Genomic DNA, 27,979 nt, shown 5'->3' on the forward strand with positions numbered 1-27,979 from the left:
GGCTGCCACATAACACTCGAGAATGTTCATAAAGTCATGTCCTTTGGACTGTCGCGGAGAATCCAACCCGAGCCCTTCACAAAGAAATCCACAGTCCAGCAGCATTAAACACCTTAAACAAATCATCCACAGGCTTGTAACGGCAAGTGAGAGAGATGGAAAAGGTCTAATTTTTCATGTCATGTCATACTGGGCTCACATATGGCCAATAAAAAATGATTAATATATGTAAATTGCTGTAAATTGTTACATAGAGCCCCTTTAAAGATTATCTAAATTACAAGTAAACAGGTAAATCAGTACAAATTGGTCCACTGGGCAACAAAAAATTATATTGTATCCAATTTAACCAATAGCCAGTGCTACCAAACAAAACCCACCAAGTTGCAATGAACCGTAGTGTTACTTAAATAAGTGTGGGGAGTTTCACACATTGTTCTGTTTTTTGAATCTGTAGATGTTTATATAAGCATACTGAATTTTTCAGTCTTTATGTAACCTTGCAGTTGATATTTTTGGTAATGTTTTTGACCCTTAGTTGAGCCCATATACAAAGAAAAACAGTTTCTCTTCTTTTAAAATCAGTTTCACTCTCCTCTTCTGGATGAATGATGGGTTGGAGGGATGAAGGGAGGGATATGTGTACCGTAAGCTTGATGGTGTGGCTGGACTGACTGATGAATTATACTCAAATCATATTGAGCAAAAGCAGCATGTCAGTAATTTCTGATTGATGCTACAGTATACAAATTATTCTTTGTGACCTAAAAACCAAGTATTGAAAAAGTACAGATTGAAAAGCAAGTGCCAGCTTAACACAATGTTAATCTTTACTACGCTCTCTGTGGTCATGTGACTCAAAACTGCTTACAGTTTATATCTTTGCACTTGTTATAAAATTGCTTACCTAAACTGAATTCAGCTGAATACCTAAACAAGACATTGATTTAATATGCAGCTGGGATTATGAAAGCAATGTCTTGGTTGACTGACAGACGTGATAAATGATGCATACTGTGGGGTAAAAAGTCATATTGGAAAGTGTAAGTCTGTAACATGTAAGTAAGTATACCAATCAATTTGACTTGGTTTGTTAATACAGATCATGTTTCTGGCATGAAAAAAATAAGCAAAAAAATAAAAAAAATATGTGGACATATATATGTGAACTACTTTGTGCATAATACATGCACACTTGAAATTAGGGCCGTGCGCAGCTATTGTACATAATGTTTTATTCAAACCTCAGACCATATTGAATTCCAAATGATGAGATGTGCTGATAAAACAGAATTGTAGAACATTTTGTTGTTTAACAAGCTCTTTATCACCCTCTCTGCCAGGGAATGTATTTTGATCTTCCCTGCCTCCAAATTCACTGTGAAGAAAGTGGCAGCCTGTGAAAGAGCATGTTGTAAAACATCTTGTTGTTTTAACAATTTAGGAACAATTGAGCCTAAAAAAATTACTAATTTCTGCAAGGAGATCTCACTATATTTTAAAGGCAAGCTGCCACCATGTATTTATTCTCTTTATCAAACTCCATTTATAATTGTTCAACTGACTGCAGGTCAGGTTTCTAATCATTTAGAAGATAATAATATGATAATTTAAATGATATCCTATCATCCATAAGATCTTAACATTTTCTTCCTATTTTGAGAACTTCAGAAAACATTGTCAAAGTAAGGCATTAATCATGACATGTTCTCTGTCCCCGTGGAAGTGTTGACAGTAGACATCTACCAGCGAAGAAAAGGCTTCTCACATACAAAAATAGCTCTGGCTCGAAGAAAAAAATATTACTGTACAGTGCATAACAAAGGCTAAGTATTAACAAAACTTAAATGAGTTTCAAATGAAAAATGACCTAACTCTTCACATCAGAGAAGCAATCTTGTTTGCATAAAAATAGTAATCTGTCTGTGTTTTACTGTGGTAATTAAATGTGTTGTTACTTAGTTACTGATAATGAAACAGCCATATGAAGAGAAGGGGTGTCTATTTGTATCTGTTTATATCACAAACTTTTTCTATAGTTGGATTTATACAGAAAGGTTGGGACCCACACAGGAAGTTAATAGACATCAGCTTGACTGCCTTATATATATGTAAAGCTGTTGTCAGCTGCTGTTAATACTGCAGATACACAGCTTAATTAATGAAACAGTAATTCACATTTGAATGTGAACCCCAACCCACAAAAAATAAATATTTTTTTTAGCAAATCTGCATAAGACAAACTAGATCTGAAGTTAGAGGAGTGCATCTCTTGTCTTTGCAGTAGAAAGACAAATATTTCTATATTTCAATAAATATTAAATTGGTGCTATGAGACCAGAGAAAACAGGTACTCCCTTATGCTCAAAAGGCAAAACTACAACAACCAGAATGCACACCGCACTAATAAACACTCCCGCTGACAGGTGAGGTACTGCGAGTAGGCAGGTGCCTTTATAGATAACCGCATGCCGGCCAGCTGGTTACAAACAATACTGTATAACATCTGAACAGTGCACTAAAATGTGTTTCTGAAAACATCTTAGGAGAGAAATAGACAATGAACGGGATCGTGGTTCATATTGATCAGCACTGCCTTCTTTTGCAGTGTGTTTGGAGTTTTTTCAGCCACTGTTTTCACAAACGGAAACAATTTGGTGGCCACTTTCGGTTCACAATCTTTCTCTATGCAGCTAAATCGGTGCTGCTCAAATATCTTTCTGAAAGCATTTTAGGCGAGAAATAGGCAGTGTAGCGACATAATCTTGGTTTATCATCACTGACTACTTCAGACAGTTTTTTTTTTTTTAATTATTTTTTTGGCCTTTTCATGGCTTTATTGACAGAACAGCTGAAGATAGACAGGAATCAGGATGAGAGAGAGAGGGGGAGTGACACGCAGCAGAGAGAGCTCTCTCTCACTTGGTCCATCTATACTCTTTGTGCCTATTGATGTGCATTTACAAATTGTGGAACAACCTGTTTTGTGTCTTTTTGCCAGCAATAGAGTGCACGCAAAATAGAGCAAATTTAACACTCTTCATTTGCATAAACTACCAAAATTGCAGTGATACAAAGCTGGGCGAAAATTGCCAAAGTTCCCATTTAAAAGGAGCGACTATTCTCAATAGACGTCAGACAAGAGAGAGTAATGGCCAGAATGAATCATCTTAGTTTTACCTGGTTTCTTGGAACGTCTCTGCCAGTGCGTCACTTAAATTATGAGTGCAGGAAGAAATCTCACATTTAAAGAGGAGGAAGTGTCTTCCTTGTTTTTCATCCATTATTCAGCAGCATAACTCTCCCCTGGGCAATACAGAGTGAGTTCTGAGACCTTTAAATGAATCAAAAAGCCGTCCCAGTGTGTCTCATGCCTGGCTGTCTTGGTGAAATTCAGAGATTCACCCACACACCCGAGGCCACACAATGCCCACTCCTCAAAATGAAATATGGACCAGCAGGACTGGCAGCAAGGCTTCAGTAATTGTATTGTATTTTTCCATATGATGCATTCGTAATGAAACTGTTGCATATGTGTTCTTGTGTGTGTGACAGTGTGCACATAAGAGTGAGTGGAAGTGTGTGTGGGCTGCAGGGAGATTGCAGAGGTGCTATAGATAGCTTAAATCCAATCCTCATTCCTGCTGGAGGAGATACTGATGAAAACTGAAATGGGCTGCGACAATATCTGTGCTGCTCCTGCAAGACATTAAAAGAGACGGTGGATGTTTAAATGCGTGGTGCTTCCCCTCCTGCAGAGCCCTAAACCTGGGCGCTTTATGTTTACGGGCTCTTTACGCAACCGTCTTGACTAGAAGGTGTGTGGGGCTTTAATGAAACACAAAGAGACATGTTCTGCCTCTGGAGACATATGTTCCCACATCATACCATTCTGGCTTGATTAATGGGACTGCGTAATGGATCAATGTGTGGATATATGCCTGATGAGCAGAATAATTTCACACACGAGTGACACAACATGAAGAGAAACATAGCTCTATTGCAGCTGTTTCTGCCCACACATCAGATCAAGAGTTCCAGGCTATTTTAAGGGCTGTCTGTACATTTTTTCCTGGTCGCTCAGTTCTTTGTGTTTAAAAAGGTGATAAATAGCTGGGTGGGATGTGATGAAAATAAAGTGTGAAGCCTAAAAACACCTCAACTATATTGAGTAATTAAGGACTATAACACCTTGCAAATGTAAAAGAAGTTTGAGCTGAGTGCCACGACCTTAGAGTGCGATGAAACGGCAATTAAAGCAAGATGAGGCATTTAGCATTGTTCAGCCGCTGTGCAATAAATCTAAATGAAATGCTGCAGCTTCTGTCATCTCTTTGCTTCTCAGGCTTTACTATTTTCTTTTTTTGTGGACACAGTTTAGACTGTCACTCAAAATGTAAAATTGCCTTTCTGATGTCAAACACTTCAGCTCTTTCACTGCATATTTAACAAAGCAGAAAAGTAGCAATTATGTTCAGAGCTACATTATGTGCTTGTTGGCAGTGCTGCCAAGGCAAGTGTTGGACAAGCAGCCAGGTGATAGTAAAGAGTATATGTGGGGGGAGTTTGAGTTCCTACTGCACATCACTCAGGTATTCAGGTGATGCATTTTACATAAATAGGGCAGAGCAACAGATAATACAGTTAAGTAACTGTATGACATAAAGAGCCCTTTCGTACTCAATCCCATTATTTAGAAGTAATAGTAACACATTACAAGTGATACATGGAGACACTTATATTAATTAAGTTTTGGGATGTGAAGCATTTGCATTCCAGCTTGACCATATTGGATGTGATTTTCAAGTGTATCAAAAAACAGTAATACTTATTTATTTATTTATTTTGTTATAAAGATCACTGAAATACATAGATCAGTTCTCTGTCTAATGGCACCGCTACTTGATCACCTCAACCTTTGGCGTCTATGCACTAAATTTCTTGTAAATTATCCATTGTACGTGTAATACCAATATATTGGTGCATTTGGTTGGCTGGTTGGCTGGTAGGTTTGGTTTCATTTAACATGTACGTATGTTGTTACTCAGATAGTAAATCAGGAGTCTACTGTCACGGTGCTATAAAGCCAGCAGAGGAAAAGGGTGGGAGCTGTTGATGGGAAATGGCTTCATAAAATTCTAACCTTTCTATCTATACTCACCAAGAAGAATGCTGAGATCTGAAAAGTCGCCTAAAAGAAGCCTGACAGGGCAAGAAATTTGAAAAGTCTGGCAATCTGACAGGTTTTAAACCAATTCAGGAGTTAGCCTAACTTACTTGGAAAGTCCAAACAAAGTCCACAAACTGTGATAGATGTAAATATCCAGCCCACTAAGTTCTACTTACTATCTGTTACCGTCTTTGTCATGTGAAGGACTCAGCTCTCTCTAATCTCACTGACCCCTTTATATCTTAATCCTAAATAGACCTAGTCTTAGAACTGAGCACACAGAGATACTCTTTCATATGAGTGTGCTATCAAATACAGACAGCCTCATTTCAGTCATTTCTTTTTTCTATTCAGGCAACATGAGCAGGAAGGAGGATTGCATGTGATTTCCTTTAGCCTGGCAGGTACTGACAGTTGACCTTTTTCCATTAACAGTGGTGTATAAAAGCCCAGGGCCGGTGCCCTTCACTTGCCTCCTATTGAGCATGAGCAGAGCATGTTGTACATGTTACTCCTGAGTAACCCTCTAAACCGAAGGTGAGGCCCCATCAATCACAATGAGCAAAGTCAAGGCCAACATTTCTCCTGGGAGCTGACAGCAGAACAAAAAAATGATGCTTCACTGCTAAAAGGCTTCACTTATAGGGAGGATGCCAGTGCAGAGCATTCACCATATCCACATCCCTCCACCACTCAAATGTTCTAGTTCAACTTTTGAGGTATTCGATGTGTTAGATCTAAATAGATTTAGATTTAAATTATCAAAAAGATATTGGTGGATCCATCTTAGAATAATCCAGACCATATCTGCATGTCAAATGATCCCACTTGGGGTCCTGAACCTGAGCTTTACAAATAGTTTTAGATGATCACAGTGCCTTCATTTGTATGCAGTACACTTGAGCAGTGTTGCATGTGATCCTATTAGCAATTGCCCCAAAATGTTGCCTTAGGCCTGAGTGTTAAGTGGATTTGGTGAAATCTCAGTGCCAGGCAAGCTTTGCGTTAGTAGATAATGACAGTGCCAAGTGTCTATTCATTAGACTAATCACTGATCTAATCACTTCCCATTTAGGTAGTGGATGCTATTCAGCCAATGGGACCAGTCAGATAACTGAGAAAAACACTAGTATAAACTGAGTCTATTAAATCTAGACATTTGGAGTAATGATTCAAAGTTAACTTCAGTATTTACTTTAAGGATGTCTGGCATTTGTCTTTTTATTGTGCAATTAAGCTCCAGGATTAAAAGTTAGGAACTAACAAGAAAAACAAATTGTTTTTTGTGCTTTTGTGTTTCGCAGTGTTTCAGAAACTGTAAGATTAAAGGAACAATTTGTAAGATATGGCCAGAATTCTACTTTAAAACTTTCCAAACACAAACTGAAATTATCAACAGAGTGTGAAGTAACAAGAGTTTTGACGTGATGTCAAATACATCTATGAACCGACAAGAGGCGATAGCCCCCTGTAGTTTCAGCTGGCAGACATATGCCTGCTGTTAGCATAATAAAGGAACAAGACAAACTCATTAATGTCAAGACATGAAAATCTCTTAATTTTTTTCCCCCTTCCTAAACAGAAAGATACAATGCACAAAACACTGTCTAAATTCAAGGTTCCCTCTTTTACTGAACTAAGTTCAGACACAATCTAGGGCCACTGGCTCCAGGGCTAACTGAGCCATGAGCGAATTAGCTAATGGTAGCTAGCTGCAGCCAAGGATAGCTAGCAACGAGCAGCAGTTGTGAGTTAATCTAGTGATTTGCTGTCCTGTCTCGGACAGTGCTGTCTCGTAATACCACTGCGTACCACAAGAAGTGATAGTCAGATAGCCCCATGTAGTTTATGTATTTGGAGCTACCTTTGAATTTTTGGCCATAATATACCAGAAGAACAAATAAAAAAGTGACTATGCGGTTTGAGATGTAATATTTGTGTGTGGTGAAACATGTTTTAGTTGTTTGTAGGCTGTGGTAGGCTAACCAGTAACACACTAGCAAGCTTTGTACAGGCCAGTGGGAATCAGCCACAGTTGCCCTATAAATTAGTTGGCTTGCTAACTGACAGTTAGCATACTCATTTGCTAGCAAAATTCTGGTTTGACCGGACACTAAGATATATAAAATACTGTTTTTTTCTCCATGTGCCTAACGGTGCCTAAACGGTTTGTTTCAATTTATTGTCAAAATGATGAGGACATTGAACGATTTGGACCGAACTGTAAGCAGACTGTATGGTTGTAATTTAAAGAAGTTCAATTGTGCTTGCGTTAGGTCTAGGTGTAGAAGTGTTTATTGGAGGAGCTTCATGGTTTTCATTGATGCTAAATGAATTAAAAACACAAAATAGCCAAAACATCTGTCTGCCAAGTTATTTTCCAGCTAACTGTGCTTTAGGGTCAGAGAACTTTCCATAACAGAATAAGGACCTTCAAAACGCCCAGCAATTGAATCCAGCAGTACAGTAAGGGTTCTATGTGATAACAGTATGGCAGTGAGCCAGTGTCTCACACATTGTGTCCCTATCAAACATGTCAGAAAAACATCCACAGGCATGGTGCACAGTGGGGAGCACCATCACTCTCGTTAGCTGCCATTGGCCATTAGTAGCCATTGTTAGAGCAGCTGCATTGCACTAAAAGAGTAGATTAAAAGTGGTTCTGCTCGAAAACCTTTTGAGCTTTTTTCTGACAAATCTGGACAAAAACATGGCTAATATCTGAAAAAAAAGACTACATCATTAAAAGTAAGAGCCGATTAAGAGTTCCCTAACTGTCTGAAGAGAATAATCTTTGGGTTAGCTCTGATGGAGTAAAATACAAGGAGAGTAGCCAAGAGAATAAAAAAAAAAGGCTTGTCTATAATGAACACATGATTGAATCACTGCCTTTCTGTTTGCAGGAGAATGCCTTTGCCTTGATGGCTACATGAAGGACCCAGTCCACAAGCACCTTTGCATCCGTAGTGAGTGGGGGCCCAATCAGGGGTAAGTAATGATAATAAACTCAGGATGGTTCAGTATGGCTTCCTATCAGGCATAAGAAATGGTGGAAAAAACATTTACAGCAACAAAACAGTCTCAAGGGTTAGAAATGAAATGCAGGAGAACCTAAAACACACAGAATTATTCTAAGTGCTATATCGTAGAATTACCAGGACCTGGATGACTGAGAACCTTCATCACCTTACACATAATGATATGCAAGTGATTAGTTGTTTCTACATGATGCAGAGTTGTCTACTGTAGATACAGCTCAGAAAGTAATTTGCCTAATTGGGACTGGAGAAATACATTCATACAGTAAGCTATATATTGTTGAAATATCACTGCAAACATTACTTTTCAGTGAAAAAACCACATTGAAAATGAAATGTGTAGTGGTTCTGACATGGTTACCATCTTACAGGCTCTTGAATGCTGTAATTCTTAAAATTGACTAATGTTCTAATCATCTATACGTAGCCTGCAGCTCACTGGTACCAAGAAGAGAGGCTGAATCCTCTCTACACCTCCCTTTACTGGTTACCAGTCAAATACAGAATCTCCTCAGTCTAAATTCTATGCTCAGACTCCTCAGCTCCCTTACTCAGATATTCCTCATCATGTCATGTTACCAGTCAAAGGTGACCAAGTTTTGCTGAGTGTGAAAAAGTTTTCCCTTAATGCTACATCTTATCTATCCCATATTCTATCCCATATCCCAGCTAAAAATGTATCTTTTTACAGTAACACTGAGTCCCCTTAATAATTAATATAACTGGTAAATTGTGTCTCCTAGTTATTCACCAATTTATTTCTGTTTTCATTATTTAATTGCATATTAAAGCTCTCTGCTTGAAGCACTTTGGTCAACACTTGTTTTTTAAATGTGCTCAACCAATACATTTGACTTCATTTGAATAGACTTACTGGTGAAAAGCCTTGAAAGTAATTACCCAACCTACTTAGCAAATCTTCTGCCTGGCTGGCCATACTGCATTACTGTGCTTTGTTTATCTATCTGTGAATAACTAAAGGGGTAATCCACATGTTTAATATTGCACTCCCATAGAGTTGGGGAACTCACAAGAGATGGTTTTTTTTTTTCTTTTAAAAGAGGGAGTGGTAACACTTGAGTCCTACAATTTCCATAATGCAACCAATAGCATATTTTTATTAGATTGAATTCTTTTAAATTCACAGTCATAGCCTCTGAGAAGTACTGTTCATGAGTCATTTACTATTTCAGTCATAGGCCTAAAAAATACTTGAATGAAATTTAGCACTAACAATAAATCACTTTTAGGCCAGTGGTGAGTCACTGAAGTTGTGGGTGTTTTATCATGCTTTTTGGCCTGCTCATCTCTTTGGGTGCAAGGTCACTTCTTTTATATTACAATAATGATTCCAAGTGATGACTTGATATCTTTTTGGCGTTGAAAAATGCTGTTTCAGACCCAGTCCCAGGAAGTCATATAAAAGCTTAATTGGGTTCACAGATGCTTGTTAAAAAGTCCTTGACATTTGGCTAACGCCACGGCCACGGTGCCAACCACGAGGTGACCACTCAGGGTCTGTGTGTAGAGGTGTTGCTGTTCCAGAAAGTACTGCTCACATCAAAGAAGACAGTGTCAACTCAGTTCCCTTTGTGATCCCACATAATAATATGTAATATTAGACACATGAAAGCATTCAGAGAAGGGGTAAAATAATAAAGAAAATGAAAGTCTAACTTCACCAATATGTTCAACATTTTTTACCATTATAAAAGTAGAACTTTGTTCAGTATTTTAACAAAACTTATATAAAGAGTTCTTTAACACATTGTAGCAAGATAAACTAAAAGTAAGGGAGGAGTGAGGTAGTTTATCTTGTTATCCTGTTTTTAAACCTGGGTCATTTGTTTGCATGTTTTGGTATGTAGATGATTCATACTTCCCAAAAGTTTTGGAATAGGTCCAGCAGATTGACTCAGCTGGTAGCTGCAACACGGCTGCAATGACTGTTACATAATCCTTGTGGGCAGCTGTCAAAGTTACATCCACTAAGAGTGCTTGGTTTTGCCACTGACGACCTGAGGATGTTATTCTAAGTGTCTGACAACATTACAGAAAACGATTATTATACAGAGACAGACCTTTTTGTGAAATAATAAGATCCTTTCTTTAAACTAGGAACACAAGTTTTGCTAAAGGCGAAGTCTCACTCTGAAATCTCAGGAGAATTGAGTTGTTGCAGGAAGACAACAGTGGAAACGGTGAGTCAGAGTTGCGGAGCAAGAATCTTTTTCCAAATGTAATGAATATTCTGCTGATTTAGGCTATTTATGAGGAAACAACTATACATGCTCACCTTGTGTGATTTCAGAGCGAGAAACTAAAAGGATCTTATTATTTAACAAACTGCACTTTTAGCAAACGTAACTTTGAGTTGCCCCAAAGGATTACGTTGCAGCCATTGTAGCCGTGTCGTGGCTACCAGCTGAGTCACTCTGCTGGACCGATTCAAAAACTTTTGGTAAGTATGAATCATTTATACACCAAAACATGTAAATATAGGCCCCAGTTTTAGAAATACCAGAATTCCCCTTTAATGATATGAAAATGATGTACGCTATTATGTGGCTGTTTTTTAATAGTTATTATACCCCATTTAAAATAACAACTAACTTGTATGGAGCCTGGAGTGTGCCTCAGAATAATAACACATATACCATAGGATGTTACTGGCCTGAACCAAAACATGAATCCCACCAACTCATTATCGCTGACCATTGAGAGCTCATTGTTCCGGCTCTGTTGGACTGATCACGAAATGGAAATGTTAAATGTTAAGGGAGGAAACAACTTGATTGTAAAATGGTATGTAGACAGAAACATTTATAAATGTCAGACCAAAAAGTAAGATTGGAAAGTTTTATAATTATTTGTGTGGTTTCATCAAAATTAAAGGACTAATGTATAATTCAAATGTAAAATTAATTCAACAAATCAATAACTCTATTAATTGACTAAAAATCATTATTAAAATGGCAAATTCCAAGTGCACTCATGAAAATCATTTGCTTAAAATGGTGGCATTGATTATTTAATTTGTCCATCTAATTTTATTAGTTAATTTCACTGTAAATGGTCACATTCAATGCAAATTCAATGCAACCTTGCATCCTCATTAAAACAGACAAACTGATACAACAAAGTGCCAAAGGGCTGCAGATGTAAATTAGCTCTAAGCTAACTCTGGTACATCAAATGGACATTTATGTTGAATATTGTAAATGGTCCCTCTACAAATAAAGATATAAAAAAAACAACAACAAAAAAAAACATGCGCTGTTTGTTACCACCTTAAAACAATCTATCATGCAGCGCAGATGAGTAGTACAGTGAATTATGAAAGGAGAACCAAATTCCTGACTCACCAGTCTGTGGCTTATAGCAGACAGTGTCCCATGTCAGCCTCTGCATGTTCAGAAAGTTTTTTTTTTTTTGGTCTACATTTTTTTGAGACATCTGAGTTTCCCCCTTAGACCCATGTGTGCACCTCTGTATCTCATTTCCCTGGTGGTCCCCGTGTGTCCCTGTCACTGTGTGACAGAGTGGGCACCCTGGCGTGACTTAAATGTTTAATGACCACAGCCTGTGGCAGGGAAGCCGCTCCGCTCTTTCTCTATGTTCTTTTTGCTTACAGTAGTGTAGGAGTTAGCTCCGAAAGACATCGGGCTCCTGTCACTTCTTCTCCTTACACTCTCACTTTGCAGACTGTTTAGTCCCCAAGCTGCCACTCCCCATTAATCTCCATCATTCTCCCTCTTTCACTTCAGCCTCTTGGCATCTGTCTCCTCCCCTTGTTGTTCCCCCCTCTCTCTCTCAATCTCACTCTTTGTCTCTCTTTTTTCAGCGTCTGCTCTCTCCATCACCCTCTGTCTCTCCCTCCTTCTCTGTGTCTCTTTCTCCCATTCTGTCTCGTCCTGTCATCCCCTCTTATCCCCTCCCCTGGTAAATAGATATGAGCTGAAGTCACATTGCCTGTCAGCTGCCAGAGACCACATTTTTCAATCAGCATGTTTACACACTGCACACAGCGTAATGCTGCTTGTGATTTGGGGGCTCTGCAAGGCGGGAATGACTTGAGTTTAGACACTGAAACATGTTTTCTGATTTTAGAGGGTTTAGATTAGGCAGGTGGGTATGCTGAAAAATTTAACGCTTCTCTTGCTTTGATTTTAACGCACAGGTTTATTCTGTCTTGTCTTCCTTGTCTCTTCCTCTGATCTATTCTCTTTTTCATGCCAGTCCCTGGCCTTACACCATCTTCCAACGTGGTTTTGATCTTGTGATGGGAGAACAGCCCTCTGATCGCATTTTCAGGTGAGAGGAACTTCACAAAACTCAATTTTACCAAACTACATTTTCCATGCAGCACCACAATGCATGCTACACAAAATATTTTACAAATGTCAAATAATCTGTTACACTGGCTTTGGTTTTGTCTCTCCCTTGTGATTTAAGGAGAATCAGAAAAGCAGAGCCACATCATTTTCTTTCTGGTTATAGATAATCAGTGTGTTCTCATGTTGAAAATCAAGTTTTAAACTCAGAGCAACATGTTTGTGAACTAAATTGGCCATTGAAGGCAACCAATAATATCTTTTGTCAAAGTGTGATCACATGAACCGTCTCATTGCCCTCTGCAGTGTGATGACAGTACATCCTGTCAAAGGATATATTTGGAACTATTCTTCTTTTCTCATTTTTTTCTAATTGTCAACCAGAAACAAGACCTAAACCTATAGTAGTCAGCCCGTACTCATTCCCAATGCGTCAAATACAGCAGCCTGGTCATTGTCTTTGCAGAAGACATTGAGATAGAAGCATTACTCTAGTGCAGTAGCATAAGAGCAAGAAAAGACCACGTCGGGGGGTGGCTGGATGGGTCTGGGACTGCACGTTACCTCCAGAGACCATGAGTCAAGAGTGTTTGACCTTCGAGCGCTTCACATGCAAAACTGATGCAAGCGGGGTAGGTAGAGCATCGCGGTTTGAAGCTTAAGGCCACTGACTAAGTGCTATTTGACGAGTTGGGAGAGAACTGACATATTCTCACTTTACAAAGTTGTTACAGCAAATGCCTTAGCAAATCTTTGCCTAACAGACATGGCGTAACACTAGCATTGATTTCAAGTTGTGTCAAACCAGCAAATGTGAGTCCAATCCCCAAAAATGAGAGTGAATATTGGCCTTTTCTCAGCCAGATAACCTGATGTGCCAGATGGTTTGTTACACAGAGCCATCTGAGAAGCTTAGAAGCTGTTTGGGAAAGGGCTTGTAAACATACTTTGTGGTAGTATGTGATTGAATGAACCATCTGTATTTTGGTGAAATACACTCTTCAGTTCTGCTATAACAGACGCTCTAGTAGCATTTATGCTAACCACTTTAGGAGCTGCCTCTGTTGTTTTCAAACAAACAGTCGCTTCTCACACTGGTCATCACACCAAAACCATACCCGTAGCTGACTGTAGTTCCTCAAAGGACACTGATTGAGTTAACCATTGTGCGTTCAGCCACAAGCGCATAGTATAATGGATTTGCGAGATCACGTGATCATGTGTTGTAGTGAATCCAGCTGGAAAATTACCATTACCATGTTCCTCTTTGTTTGCAGGATGAGTAAATAAGGAACTTTTTTTGGTATTGATGTCACTGCTGTTCTACAGTGTGCTCTCCTGCCCCCAAGTGGCCAAAAACATTTGATGCTGCTTTAACAATAAGAAAAAGAAAAAAAAACATTTAAAAAGCGATCTCAGGGTCCGTTTTAATGTTTTAGTATTTTCTAGTAGAGCATATACAGTATAGTTAACAGGATGCCCCTTTATGTTCACTGGGAACCACTTCACAAAGAAACATACAGCAGAGCACTTGTCCTTGTACCTAACAATGTTTATAACAGCTTTTCCTCCTTATACGATTCATTCACTGACTTGAGAACGAGCAGATCTAACAGAGGATGTGCGACTGCCTTCATTACAACACTCCGACTCCTTCCATGACAGTACAACAACAAAAACAACAAACGAGTGTTTGTGCTGCTGCTTACAATAAAAAGGAAACCCATACTGTTTGTGTTTACCACTCCTGTGGCTGTCAGCATTGCCTTTACATTGGGAACAGACAGAGGATGCTGGCATCACACTAATATCTCCTAGAAGTCCTTTGATACATTACCCTCTCTGCTAGCATGTTTTCTGCCTTTCTCTCCTCACTCTGTCCAAGCATGCAGTTTAAAATCTCTTTGTCCTCAGAGTGCTCCCATCCAGCCATCCATCCTAATTTAAATGTTTCAGCCTCTAGCTTTGAACTTTGCCAAACAACCCTGTCAGCTCCAGGCGTAGGAACAAGACCTTGAAGATGAGCGAGCACTCGGAGAACCATGCAGCCATCATCTTGTTTGCCTAGGCAGATATTACCATTAAACACAGAAGCAAATGAGGCAATTAGAATCACAGTGGTATTGAGAATAAAACGAAACAAGGCAAACTCAAGGATGCATGCAAAATTCTCCTGCGTCAGAGGAGATAAATGCTGAGACTCAGCATTCAAACACACAGCATTTGCCATCCGCGCAGTATTAACCGCCAGGGGGTTCCTCTGAGGACTGCAAACATGTTTTCCACTCAGCAACTGTTTTCTCGCGGGAACTCTTAGGGTTTTCCACCTCCAGTTTCTCTTAGGGTGAACCAGATAAGTCATACAGCAGCACACTAGTCCCTAGTTGTCCATTATAAAGCACTGCTCGTTAAGTGGCTGCTAATTTGTCCTGTGGTCACCCATATACGTCATGCTGCATCACAGAGACTTTCCGTACTCCTGCTGTACACAGTCCCATAAGGGATGATGCAACGACATATGAGAGAGGTGCCAACAGCTTCCTGAAAAATGATGAAAGAATATTACAATATAATAGACTTACCACCTTCTAATCACTTGCTAGAAGGCAATGTTTTACCCTAAATGGAAGAACAGCAGCACTTTGATCCACTGAAAACTTGACTTTGAAACAAAGAGAGTAATTAGGTGGATGTAATTAAATGTTCCATTTCTACATTAGTTTAATCATTCTCTTTCTTAAAATGACTGGTAATGCATGCGGTACCCACAATCTACTGCCCTTTCCTTATGCTAAGTTAGCATTTTATGAAATGCAAATTGAACAATTGTGAATGAGGAAATGTGTGTAGTCTGCATAAAAATGGTTGTTAACCATTTAATCAACAAGTTGCCTTTTTTTGTGCTACAAGTAATCATGCATAATTCATCATTGCTAATAATGCATCTGATGTTAATCAGCGTGCACTGTTTAACTTAAAGTTGGAAGCATTACATTTCCTCTGCAGAGTGTTTAAAGATTGATGATATTCATTGACTCACAAATAAAGAATTGTTTTGAAGCCCTTTTTCCAGACATCTGTTGTTTACAGATTTATAGCCCTGTTTTGTCTCAGGGGAAACTTGTATTGGCCCGTCTTTGTCAGGGTTTCTCATTTAGTATGCATTGCGTCCATTAGCACACAATGTCCTTCTGCTCAAGAAAGAGTTATGTAAAAAGGATAGCTTTGCTCAAAGGTAAAATAAATAACCTCTAACCAACTTGATGCCATTATTCTGAATCACTGATGCAGCCAACACACTAATCTTTGAAAAGTAGCCATATTGACGTGGTTGTTGTTTTTGCACAAGAGGACTCGACCTTGATGGAGTGGTAACTTAAAGGGGCACTGCATCATTCTGAATTGTTTCTTTTCATTATGTGTTTTAGTGTCAGCTATTTTAGCAGCTTTTGAGTCTAAAGATTGCAAAGTCAGTCAGTCATCCATCTTCAGAAGATGGCGCCTACTTACTTTGGTTTGTCATCTGGCACCATTATCATTAAGTCAAAATTACATTATTTCCACTTTTTGACAAAACTAATGACATTCCCTTCAGCCTCAGCTGTACTTTTTGTTCAGTGCTAATTAGTGAATGCTCATATCCAAACAGTCTTGCCCAGGGTGTGCCCTGCAGCTCGCCCAATGTCAGCTGAGATCGGCTCCAGCCCCCTTGCAATGGCTTTACTGAAAATGGATCCACATGGATGGATAGTATCCAAAACATTTTAAGACAAACTGGTGAATGTGGTAAACGTTATACCTGCTTATGTTAGCATGCTGACATTAGCGTTTAGCTCAAAGCACCGCTGTGGCTAAATACAGCTTCACAGAGCTGCTTGTATGGCTGCAGACTCTTAGTCATGTTAGATTTATTCTTGGTCTTGGTCCTAAGATCAAAAGTTTGTGTTTTTGTCATGTTTAGCCAACTTCATCCTTCTGACTTTTGTCAGATTTTAGTCAAAGAAAACCACAATCATTTTCGCGTTATTTTTCCTTTTATTAGTAATAATTTAACTAGTTGACAGAATGTGTAAACATGTTAGTATTATTTTACAAAAGGAACTGGAAAGAGTCTTACGTCAATCCAAAGTAAAGCACTTCTAGGTTTACTAACTTACTCAGAGTAACTACACCAATTTTAAACTTTAAAGTGTGTTTACAGGTTTTAGGGAGTACTGCTGCATGTATGAAAAAGTAGTATGAAGCCATTTTTGGCTCCAGCAGAAGCTTCAAGTCATCTGATAAACTGCCTCCAGCGATGTCACTCAGTGGTTAAATTGGTGGAATTGCCATTAAAACATACTACAAGGAGTTTTTACCTTGTTATGAAACAATCTCATTTACATACTGATGCCTCTATATGACCTACATATTTGGCTATTTCTATATAGTTAGTCTTCAGGCCTGTCAGTGGGTCAGATTCCAATGCATAAACCATTTCGTACCAGAATTATAGCTTCACCAAAAAACGAAATCTGTTATTTTTAGGCTTGCATGTCGGCTAACCTAGCTCTTACATGGCCACAGATAGAGATACATCACTTCAGTCATCGCCTGCAAACAGCTGTGTTTAAAAAAGAAATGAAAAGTAGTATAACAAAACGTTTCGTCTTTCTTTCTCTTGCTTCACCAAATGCACACTTTAGCTGGCTCAAGATCATTACGCCATGAAGCGTGGCACTGAGAATTATTTTTATCCGCAGGCTCCGCTTGAATCACCTGCATTCCACTGACTTGATCTTGTTTCCAAGCTATTCCTGCTCTACTTGAGAATCCAAAACCTGTAACCTTACTTGTCTTATCCACCTTTCTTGTCATTGCAGATTCACATACACCTTGGGAGAAGGAATGTGGCTGCCATTGAGTAAAAGCTTTGTCATCCCCCCTGCTGAGCTCGCCATAAACCCCTCGGCCAAGTGCAAGACAGACATGACAGTCATGGAGGACGCGGTGGACGTACGGTGAGAGATGACATACCACTTTAGCCTGTGTTACTTTATAGTGCTGACCTTTCGAAGATTTGGTGATAGATAGGCTTCAACTAAAAGAAATAAAAGGTTCCATAAGGCTGCGAATGGTACTGGAGCGAGTTTCGTTTCATAGCAGCACTGAATTACTACCAGGAGTTTCTGTTCACTTAGTGTTTTATTGTCTCTGATGAAGCTTTACAACACAAAAACTACATATCGGCATTTTGATAGATATTTCTCATTGCCATCTCTTTCATCTGGCATTGACTCTCTCATTTAAATCAACTTTTTTATCTACTGTTGTTGCAGTGAATCTTAAGAAGCCCTGAGAGGTTGATGCAGAGTTCTTACTGTCATGATTCAGAGGATAATAAAACTCTGTAAATCTAACACAAAATCAATTATGGAGATGCAGAAAAAAACAGTGTAAAAAAGAATAAAAATAAAGAATTACTTGGCAATTCAAAGCAATAAAAGGACCTCTTAAGATTCTTAAATGGTTCATAAGTCCGCCAAATAAAACCTACTGTCTGTGTGATGACTGTGTTTGTGTCTGGGCTGCATAGAGAGCCATAACTGTGCCAAAACTGTGCTGCGGCATTACTGGACCCAACTGACACCAGAGACAAAACAGAATTATTTACTGAACAATTATTGAATTTTTTTTTTTTTTTTCTTTGCCATCGATGAGGCAGGGCTTAGGAATGGCTATGTTCCCAAACCAAAACTTTGGTACAGAACAAGACATCTTCATTAAAAGACAGCCATGTTATGAATGGGGCATGGAATTCATAGCCCCCAAAGAAAGTTCTGTTCCCTCTTTGTGACTTGCTCCCTTGTTGTCTTACACCACTGTCGGGTCAGATTTCCAACCGCAAAACACTTTGATTCAGCCCGTTGTCATCAGAATCAAACACAGGACTTTCATTAAGCACATTGTTGTTTGTGTCGGAAATGAAACCAAAAGTCAATGGTGAGTTATTTTAACCAGACAGTAGTCACGTACATAATGTAACTTAAGCAATGTCACATATAGAGATAGAGTATATGTAATTAACATACCTATTTTAACAAAAACTTTAACAAAAATTCACAAAAAATAACACAAATTCATGTGAATCTAGGCAACCAGGGCAAATGTTGGCAAAGTTTATTTATGTTGCAACTTGGAGATGGCCCAACTTACGTCAAAAATATTGATTTTTGTGGTCACAAACACAGCTGCAAATTGCAGCGAAGTCTCCTTAAACTTTCCTGTGGTTTCACACTTACAAATGCTAAAACGCACTTGGACTCTGAACAGCGATGACTGGCATGGAAGCCTTGTCGCCTCAACCTCCACCATCATCACGTCCACCCCCAACATGAAAGTCACATAATAAACATGTTCTCTGAGCGTGATATGACAGGTTTTGTCGACATGTCAATATGGTACATAGCCGATGACATGAACACATTTGACCAACATATGTGTGGCTTGCAGAAACTTTAAGTGCTAAAATGTAATCCTAGCAACTCCACTGGGGTATTATTTGGTTTATAAAAATCATAATTAAAAGATCATTTGAGTCATCTATATTTTTATCCACTGTTGATCTGGTCCTATTTCACCTTTGAAACAAAATCTTTGTCCTAAATGGAATTGGACACAGCATTAGTCTAACTTCGCTGCCCCAGTCATCAAGCCTCCTAGCACCAGACCTATCCTGGGAGTGTAGAGGCAATGCAGGCAGACCATGTATGACCATGTGAAAAATGTAGAGTGAAACTAGTCAATTAAGTCTGTTTCATGTCAAAACGATACATAAATAAAAGCACTTTCCAGCTAGCACAGCTGTCAAGGTTCTGGTTAGAAAGAGTTTTTCCAGACAGCAGAATGACACAGACGCGATAAACATGTAATTCTCATCATGCAAACACATCAGTCAAAGTCATGAAAACAGTCCCTCTCCCTCTTGGCTTCACTTATCGTAATGATGTAGTGTCTTTTCTGTGTAAAATCTCAGGCAGCCAAGCACATTTGAGTGTACATCATGGTAATGTTATTTCACTGATGTAGTGTTCAATTTGGCTTGTTTGTGTTGCTAATTATTAATTATTTGATAAAGATGTTTTTTAAGCTTCCAAATGGGAGCATGACAGAAATAAAACTTTAAGAACCACTGGTTTAATTCCATGACACTGTTAGAGGAAGTTTCTTTTTAAATACAAACTGGTTGTTGTGACAGCAACAACACAAATGGGAAGCAACATTTAACAGCCAAAGTCTTGAATTCAACTAAACTATTTCAATCAGGAGAGACTTTAGAAGTACAAGACCGAGAGAACTTGCAGTTAGATTCAACTTATTATGGACAAAAGGAACAGACTTAGGCACTTAGACCACAGCAGGAAGTAGGTCACAATATCAAGAAGCCCACTAATTAGTTGTTTCCTGTATAGAGGTAGGGAGATGTCCACCCTGAGCCTATAGGTGGTGGTAATGAGGAATGGAGCTCCATGTAGGGATGACTTCATGCGACAAAAACTTGTGAGCAGATGGTTGATTGGAGGCCAGGGATCGTCAGTTGAGGTGGTAAAGGGGAGGAAGAGGGTCATGCAGTCTTTATGGTGCTTAAATGGCAGCTGAATGACAGCAGCGAGAGAGAACACTTAAAATGTGTCAGCTTACAAATGATTAGCTAGAGGATAGCATGACAGGATGTGATTGGATGAAGAGGAGAATGAGCTGGAGGAGATAACTGAAAGTGGGAGAATGTGCTTGAGCCCTGACACTCTATCCCAACAACGGTCGGGACACCCAACCCCTGGGTGTGAATGTGCAAAACAGTGGGCTAGGGCTAAGTGATAGGGGGAAGGGGTGCATTTGGGACTGGGTCTACATCTGCACCATTGATATGAAAGCCGTCCAGAGGCATGATACAGGTGATATGATTCCAGTTCATCTTATGTATGGAGATCCTCACTTGTCTCATGTTATGTACAGAAGAGAAGAGTAGAGAAAAAGAAGAGAGGGAAAAAAAAAATGAAAATGGCGCATACTGGTCCACCTTGTTTTGCCTCTGTCTGTTCCAGCTGTTACTAGATGTGCTGCTATCTACTCATAACCTTGGGAAGGACAGAGTTATACACTTAGTTTGTTGTGTCTTACTCTCAGTGTTCATCAGCATTATGAATCACCAAGAGGGTTAACGTGACTGCATCTGGTTTGACAGTATTATGTTGCAGCATAAAGTCTGTGTGAACAGGCTTAGTTTGGAAGAAGAGGTAGGTTAATGTAATTAGTAGTGGGAATTGTCATCTAATGTATGCTGGAACATGCCCTGTCAACAAGTTAGTGTGCGCAGCCGTGTCAGATCCTGTCCTAATTTGCCGATAGTTATTTGCCCTGTGAAAATCATGTCAGGTAAAATTAGTCTCGCTCAAATGAATATCCCCATCATTTTTTTCTCATTAGCATTTAAGCACTGAATAAGTTTTTATTCCCTTGTCAGTGGCGGATTTCAAGTTCTCAGATGACAGAGATATGAGGTAGTCCTGCAACAAGAATATTATCAAGTAAATGTGATTAGAAGAACAGGATTTAATGTGATTGTCAATGCCTACTGTAATGCCTCCAGTAGACTGTGTGCTCTTTTTTTATCCAGCTAATTATCAAGAGGGATGTGTAAGGTTTCTCAGAGCAGACTTTAATAGGGACAATTCACAGGTGTAACATAGTCATTATACCTCTTACAATAGCCCTCATTATATTTGAGTATTGAGTTAGCAGTGACAATTGTGGCCACCATAACAGGCCATAAAATGTTCTGCAGAAACAGTGTGCTGAGTGTGTGATGTCATTTTCTCTCACTGCTTATGTAACCTTACATTTGATTTTGTTCATGTAAATTGGAAATTGAACATGGAACATTACACTTTTCATCAAACAGTATTGCATGCATGTTTACTGTCACTTTTAATTGTAAGTTTGTCTGTCACTGTCATTCCTTATTGCTTGGCTTTTCAGATAAATGACCCAAAGTTCTTTAGTACAGGAGTCCACGGAGTCCACGCTCCCCTATAGGAGACCTGAGCTCCCCTGACAAAGCAGCGATAGTTCAAGATTAGGTTATGAGAAACTGATGAACGACAGCCCTAAAATTAAATGAAATAAATAAGAAATGACAATAATTTTAAAAAAATCTAATGGCTTGTGGATTAAGGATTTTTTCAAGTTGTATGTATGTGCAAGTCTATCCACTGGTCTGTGCAGCTGACTTTATCTTCTGTCAACAATGGACAGTATATAATGTAATTGATGTAGGTGTGCGGCAGGATGCTGTTTTTTTTGCAAATTTGGCTTTGGGGGTCATTTTTTGTGGTCATTGTTTCAATGACACAGCAACTGGGTATGGACCCGGGGCATCAGGCGTAAATTAGTGGCTTGAATTTAATATAATTGTCTTAAATTCATCCATCTATTTATAAGATTGCCCACTTGATGTCCACTGGGAAGCAATAGGAGCATAGGAAAACACAATCCAATAGTAGCTAAAGCACAAAAGGAACACAAATTTCAACCTCATGATGGTGCTTGAGGACAAGGGGAGGATCAGGGTCACTTGTAAAAAATAACCAATAGTCACACTTGTGTAGACGTTAAGATTTCATGTTAAAATATTACTTTGGTAAAAGCAAATGTCACCTGTATTTAAGATTTAGATTTAGCTTTATTTTGCACATTTTTTTAAAAATACACAAAAATAACAAGGATAGTAAATAATACACAGTGCAGAAAGAGGCCGAAAACGTGGAGGGCTTATTTAAAGGGTCCAACTTATAATGTTAAGATATATCAAACTTATAGAAAACACATAATTAACATCAAGAAAATGATATGAATACATAAAAAATGGTAAGCTAGTAATTACAAAGTATATATGGTGAACAGTACTTGAGTAAAAATAAAAGTATCTCATATTAAATATAGTGAAGTCAAAGTAAATGATGTAAATATTTCTGTATATATGTATGCATATACTGTATAACATGGGTCAACGGATTATTGGCAGATTATTAGATCAGATGTTAAAGTTTTTTGGATTTATTGGAATCAGTGTTTTGCTTTTTTTTATCTGATAACAAACAAAATAAATGGCTCTGATGCAGCATGCATTCTGAAAAGTAACTAGTAACTTAAGTTATCAAATAAATTGAATGAGTAAAAAGTGTATTGTAGTGGAAGTTTGAAGTAGTAGAAAATGGAAATACTTAAGTGAAGTTAAAATTGTACTTAATGACAATACTTAAAGAAATGTACTCAGTTACATCCCATCACATAAATCAGTACATCTTTGAAGTAATTTATTTTAGAAACCTTTTCCAAATAGTTTTTTTTTTTTTTTTTAACTTATTTCTAAATAATTTCTGGATCCTTTCATCTATGTGCACATTCATAATTGTCAACTGTATATTGATCAACAAAACCCCTTGACCTGTATGTATCTTACAATTGATCATGCATGTACTATTTATGTTAATTATTGCGATCCTGTTAACAAAAGCACAAACATATTTATATATATAGTATACATACTTGCAGACATTTAGACACACAATGCTGATACAAAGTAAACACTGTATATGATTAAAGCATTACGGAAAACACTTTTGCTTCCTCATTAAATCCCAACATAGCAATATGTCTCAACTTACAGTGGAATCTCTGTACTGTATGTGGAGGTTAAATGTAAATACAGGAAAAAAACATCAACACTAAATGGATGTCACATGATGTTTTCTGTACGGTAAACCTGAGGGGACTTGAAAGGATGGCCTCTAAATAAAAGTTTAAAAAAACACTAACTGAACATCATCAGGTAAAGGGCCAAATTTAATTTGATTGTTTAATCTCACAGAGGTGGATTTATTTTCAGACACAAGTGTCTTGTGTCTCAGTGGTTATTTCAAAAAATACTGTCTTATTACAGCATGTAGCATCAAAACATAAAGTAGACAAGATCAGAGGAAAATACATTTCTGCTTGTTGCTGGGCACAAATTTCCAGCTTGTTGCCAATTACTTGGGAGTGAAATATAGAGATATGCATGTTTGGGTGAGGCTCCAGCTGTGTATGGGTGTAATGAATTAAATTATTATTATTTTTTTTACTTTGTGACAGTCACCATCGCTAACATACTAAAATAAAATGTCTCCACAGAATTTAAATGATTGGAGTTTTAATTTAAGGAATTTCTTTTACAGTGATTAGAGACACAGCCACTTCCTTTGCGTTATAGGTCAAAAAGTCCTTTTGACATTTACACTTTGTGTAAAAGCAGACATAATTTAAAATGTTCATGTACACTATGTTTATTAAACTGTGGGAGGGAAAGCTGATTAAAATGCCAAATTGCCAATGCAATTTCTCTTTGCAGACGAGAGAGGTCAGGATGATGGTTCAGTGTGTAGCAAAAATCAGACTCTCAGAAGACCAGTATTTGCTTCCCATCGCTGAGCTGTAATTAATGTTCAGCTTTTTATTGACTATCAGAATAGTCTTATCCTTAAGAAAAGCTGTGGTGTTGGCATGTCTTTGGGCTCACTGGTTTACAGTGTACTAAGAAACTGGAAGTCTGACAAACACCCTTCTTTTAAAATATGATGACTATTTTAACGTGGAAACATTAGATACACACTGCGGCAGATATCATAGACAAACATCAATTATTGCACATGTAAAGCAACTTAAGCAACTGCCAGATTGAAAACAATTTATATCATGATCTAAATCCTGGATGGATTAAATGCCATTAATCCAGGATACTCGTGTAGCTGCTGTCATTTTCTTTCTGATTTGCTGTAGTACCATTCTGTTATGGCTGCATAGTTGTGTGAACATAGATGTGCATCCCTGTCTATATAGCATTAAATTATTTTTAAATTATTTGAGGTCCATACTGGCACTGATTTTTCTCATGGTGGACATTTCAAACACAGGTGTCACTAATGACATAACGATGACTGCATTCTGTTCAGGGGTGGCTGATATACTGTCAGATCTAGCAGATCTAAAAGCAAGAGAGAGCTATTATTGTTGTTGTTAGTGCACCTGGTCCTTTTCTGCAATGGAAACTCAAAATGTCTGCTGTGAAAAAGGTCTATAGCAGTAAATAGGATTAATTTCCTAAGTGTATAATTGGTGTAAACAACTGAAACAATCACTACAATCACTGAGATGATCAGGGTTTGGTTGGTTTCTGATAGATTACTTTACAGCACAGAGCATAACACAGTATTACGTAAAACAACAATTGGAAAACGACATGTTTATTTAATTCAACACGTTTTCACTCTCAATTCATCAAATATGGCAGCTTGGTCAGTGGCCTTAAGCTTCAAACTATGACACTGTACATTCCTATTCTTGGTGAGTGTCGTTCAGGACTTTTCCGATTGGTGCTCTTGTGGCGTGTGTGTGTGTGTGTGTGTGTGTGTATGTATGTGTACAGTATACCATGATTTCCCTCTTCTCTGTGATTAAAGGCCAGCTGAGCGCCACTTTTGAGAACCAGCGTCATTCCCTCTGGTGTTCATGCCGTCTCCAACACCTTGAGACCCAGAGCATGGGATAACATCGCTGCCACATAACATAAACATAAACATACACAGTACACATGCGATGCAGATGTGGGTGGCATTACATCTGTTTAATGTAATTAGAAAGAAAGTAAAAAGATAAAAAAAGGAAAACAAAAGCAGGATGGTCTCTTCAGCCTTGGCGTGGGCTCTGCAACACACGACACATCAGTTAAAACACAACAGTATTAATATGCATGCACATATCCACTGGTAAAAAACAGTAAAATAAAGGTAACTAGGGTATAGAGAAGGTTTAGAGGCCTAAAGAGATGAACATATTAAGTGTTAGGCTGCACAGCATAACACTAGAAAAGTCCAGAAAAGTCGACATAATTTTGTGAAACAAATGTTATTTATCTGTGTTATTCCTTTAACCATTTGGTCAGGGAAAGATGGGAAATATCTTGGCTATTGTCTAAATAATTGTGCCATTTTTATTGCACATAAACCAAAGTTTATAAGCTAATTTGGAAAGAAAATAGAGATGCCTAAAGTGCAATATGCAGAAGTCCAGTCAATAAACTTTATTGTTATTATATCTCAATTTAAATTACTTTCATTCCTGAACTTTAACCATCTGTGTAAAAAAAAGGCTGTCAAGATTTATAGTCATGAAGACAAGAAAGCATTGAAAATGTAATTTTTGAACCGTGTGATTTCACCATCACTGAAGCTGTTGTTAAATAATGTAGTACTTCCACACTCCTTTTTGATCCAGTTGTATGCAATTCCCCCCCTCACTCTGTGTTTCCACATTTTAATTCCCCCTTCTTTTCCAACATTTTATTTCCATTTGGCAGCTTTCTACAAGACACTGTGTAAATAACTCATTTCCCTCTGATGCATGATCTGATGAGCGCTCTCTTCAGCTTTCCCCAGGGGCTAGAAAAGGAAACACTGTTGACACCTTCTTGATACTGCTGATTTATTCTGCTTTTGGGCTGTGTTCCCCCATGTTTGATGATCACTTGTCACTCTGTCCTGCTCCCTGGCAGATGGATAAATAGCGATGAGCCCTAATCGTTCTCTACTTGATTAGCTGGCTTTTTGGCAGTCTCTGTGTGAACCGATGTAGAATCAGCATCAGTTTCTGATTTCTTAATGGATTTATTATTGCTTTTGTAGCATTGCCTTAAGGTTATATATCAGAAGACAGTTACAAACATGTGTATTATATGTGATTTTTGTATGTTTTTGATGTTTTTACGTTTAGAATACAAGTTGTAAGACAAAGTGAACAAAAGTCAGTATTTTATTTCTCCTCTGCCTTTGCATTGTGTGAAAGCTAACTGAGTGGATATTAATGAACAAAGAACTCCTTTAAGTCTTCTTAATCAAACACACCAACACAGTCATCTTTAGAAATGCCTTTACATTATTTAAAGTTGTTTTTCTACTTCTCTCTGAACTGAATAACTAAGCAACTAAATTACAGGGTATAAGATGCCCTTTTAACCTTGTGGTTCTTTTCAATGATAAATGGACTGATTTTAATGACTCTCTTGTTTTGATGTACGTTTTCTTCTAACCCTTCCATTGTTGAGCTATCCATGTTAATGGTGCCCATAATTGAGGCTTACGTTTATTGCCTCTTTCAGCTGCAGACCGCAGTCTCAGACAAAATGTTAAATATTGCTTGTAGTAGTTACTGCCCATTCATTTTAAGCATGCCCTACTTATAGTTTATTAAAATTGTTAGTGCTATTTTAAATCATGTGTGTAATATGATTAAGATCTTTTTTCCTTGCTGGAACTACTTTTCCAATTTGAAGATGCATATAATTTCTTTCAATGCAGTGTAATTACCCGCTATTCATCATTTTGAATACATGTTTATGTATCCCTCCTTTTTTTTACTTTTTTTTAAAAAAAAGGTTAAATTAGGGTGCTCATTCTGATGGTTCAATAAAGTAATTGTGTACTCTGATAGTGATTGTGGCATCAGTCCAGCCAAATAAACACTTGAATTGTCTTTCGTTTAATTAGATAAGTGCATATGGAGTCAGTGCCAACAGCCTGTTATTAGTTTAAAATGAGAATTTCCTGAACCTAACGGCTGAAAACCCTATCTATAACATAAAAACAAGCAACATCTAAAAAGTGTTTTCAGACAGATTCAAGGCTGAATCTGTTTTTTAGTTTTTGCCCCTCTAACACAGGGGCCTGGGTCAATGATGGTCCAACTGCCCTTTCCTGCAACACATTGTTTGACATCAAGACATCTGCTAATTGCAAAGCATTTGTGGTCATTATTCTGCTGTAGTATAAAATCAAGTCAAATCACGGCTAGATTAAAGGTCTAAAGGGGGCAGTGCATGGAACTGAACTGAATCAGTTGTATCCAAAGCACAGTCAGACAGACCTTAAGTGACCTCACCATCAGTAGATTAACACATTAAGCTTAGTTCCTTAAGACATAGAAAAGCAACTTCATCACAGATACAGAATTTGTGAAAACAGAACACAAGACTCCAATCAGCAAAAGTCCTGTCAAAAGAAGGCTGTCTTGTAGTCATCTCAGAGGACAAGTAGCAGTTTCTAAACCACTTCTCAGGGGGTGAAACAAGGCCAAGCACTAGGTGGGCTAAGTAATACCAGAATTTCACAGTGGATGACTGGAATAAAGTCCTATTCACTGATGAATCCAAGTTTGAGATTTATTGCAATAACAGAGGTGTCTAAGGAGATGAACAGGAAAGAAAATAATATCACAGCGTTTCAGACCCGCAGTGTGGTGGGCATATTAAAGTTTGGGGCTGTTTTGCCTACTCTGGAGTTAGATATCTGCACAGACTCTACCCCAAC

At 38.2% G+C, this 27,979-nt stretch overlaps 1 protein-coding gene across 1 annotated transcript in view; it reads left to right on the top strand.

Moving 5' to 3' along the window:
• astn1 (astrotactin 1) overlaps positions 1–27,979 on the top strand; it is a 413,206-nt gene that overhangs the window by 134,369 nt on the left and 250,858 nt on the right. The window contains exons 9-11 of the mRNA XM_073491141.1: positions 8,074–8,158; positions 12,448–12,522; positions 17,405–17,542. Of these exons, the coding sequence (XP_073347242.1) occupies positions 8,074–8,158; positions 12,448–12,522; positions 17,405–17,542 (298 nt within the window). The remainder of the gene's footprint in view (positions 1–8,073; positions 8,159–12,447; positions 12,523–17,404; positions 17,543–27,979) is intronic.

The sequence above is a fragment of the Pagrus major genome, chromosome 21 (assembly GCF_040436345.1).
Source record: "Pagrus major chromosome 21, Pma_NU_1.0".
Taxonomy (NCBI): Eukaryota; Metazoa; Chordata; class Actinopteri; order Spariformes; family Sparidae; genus Pagrus; species Pagrus major.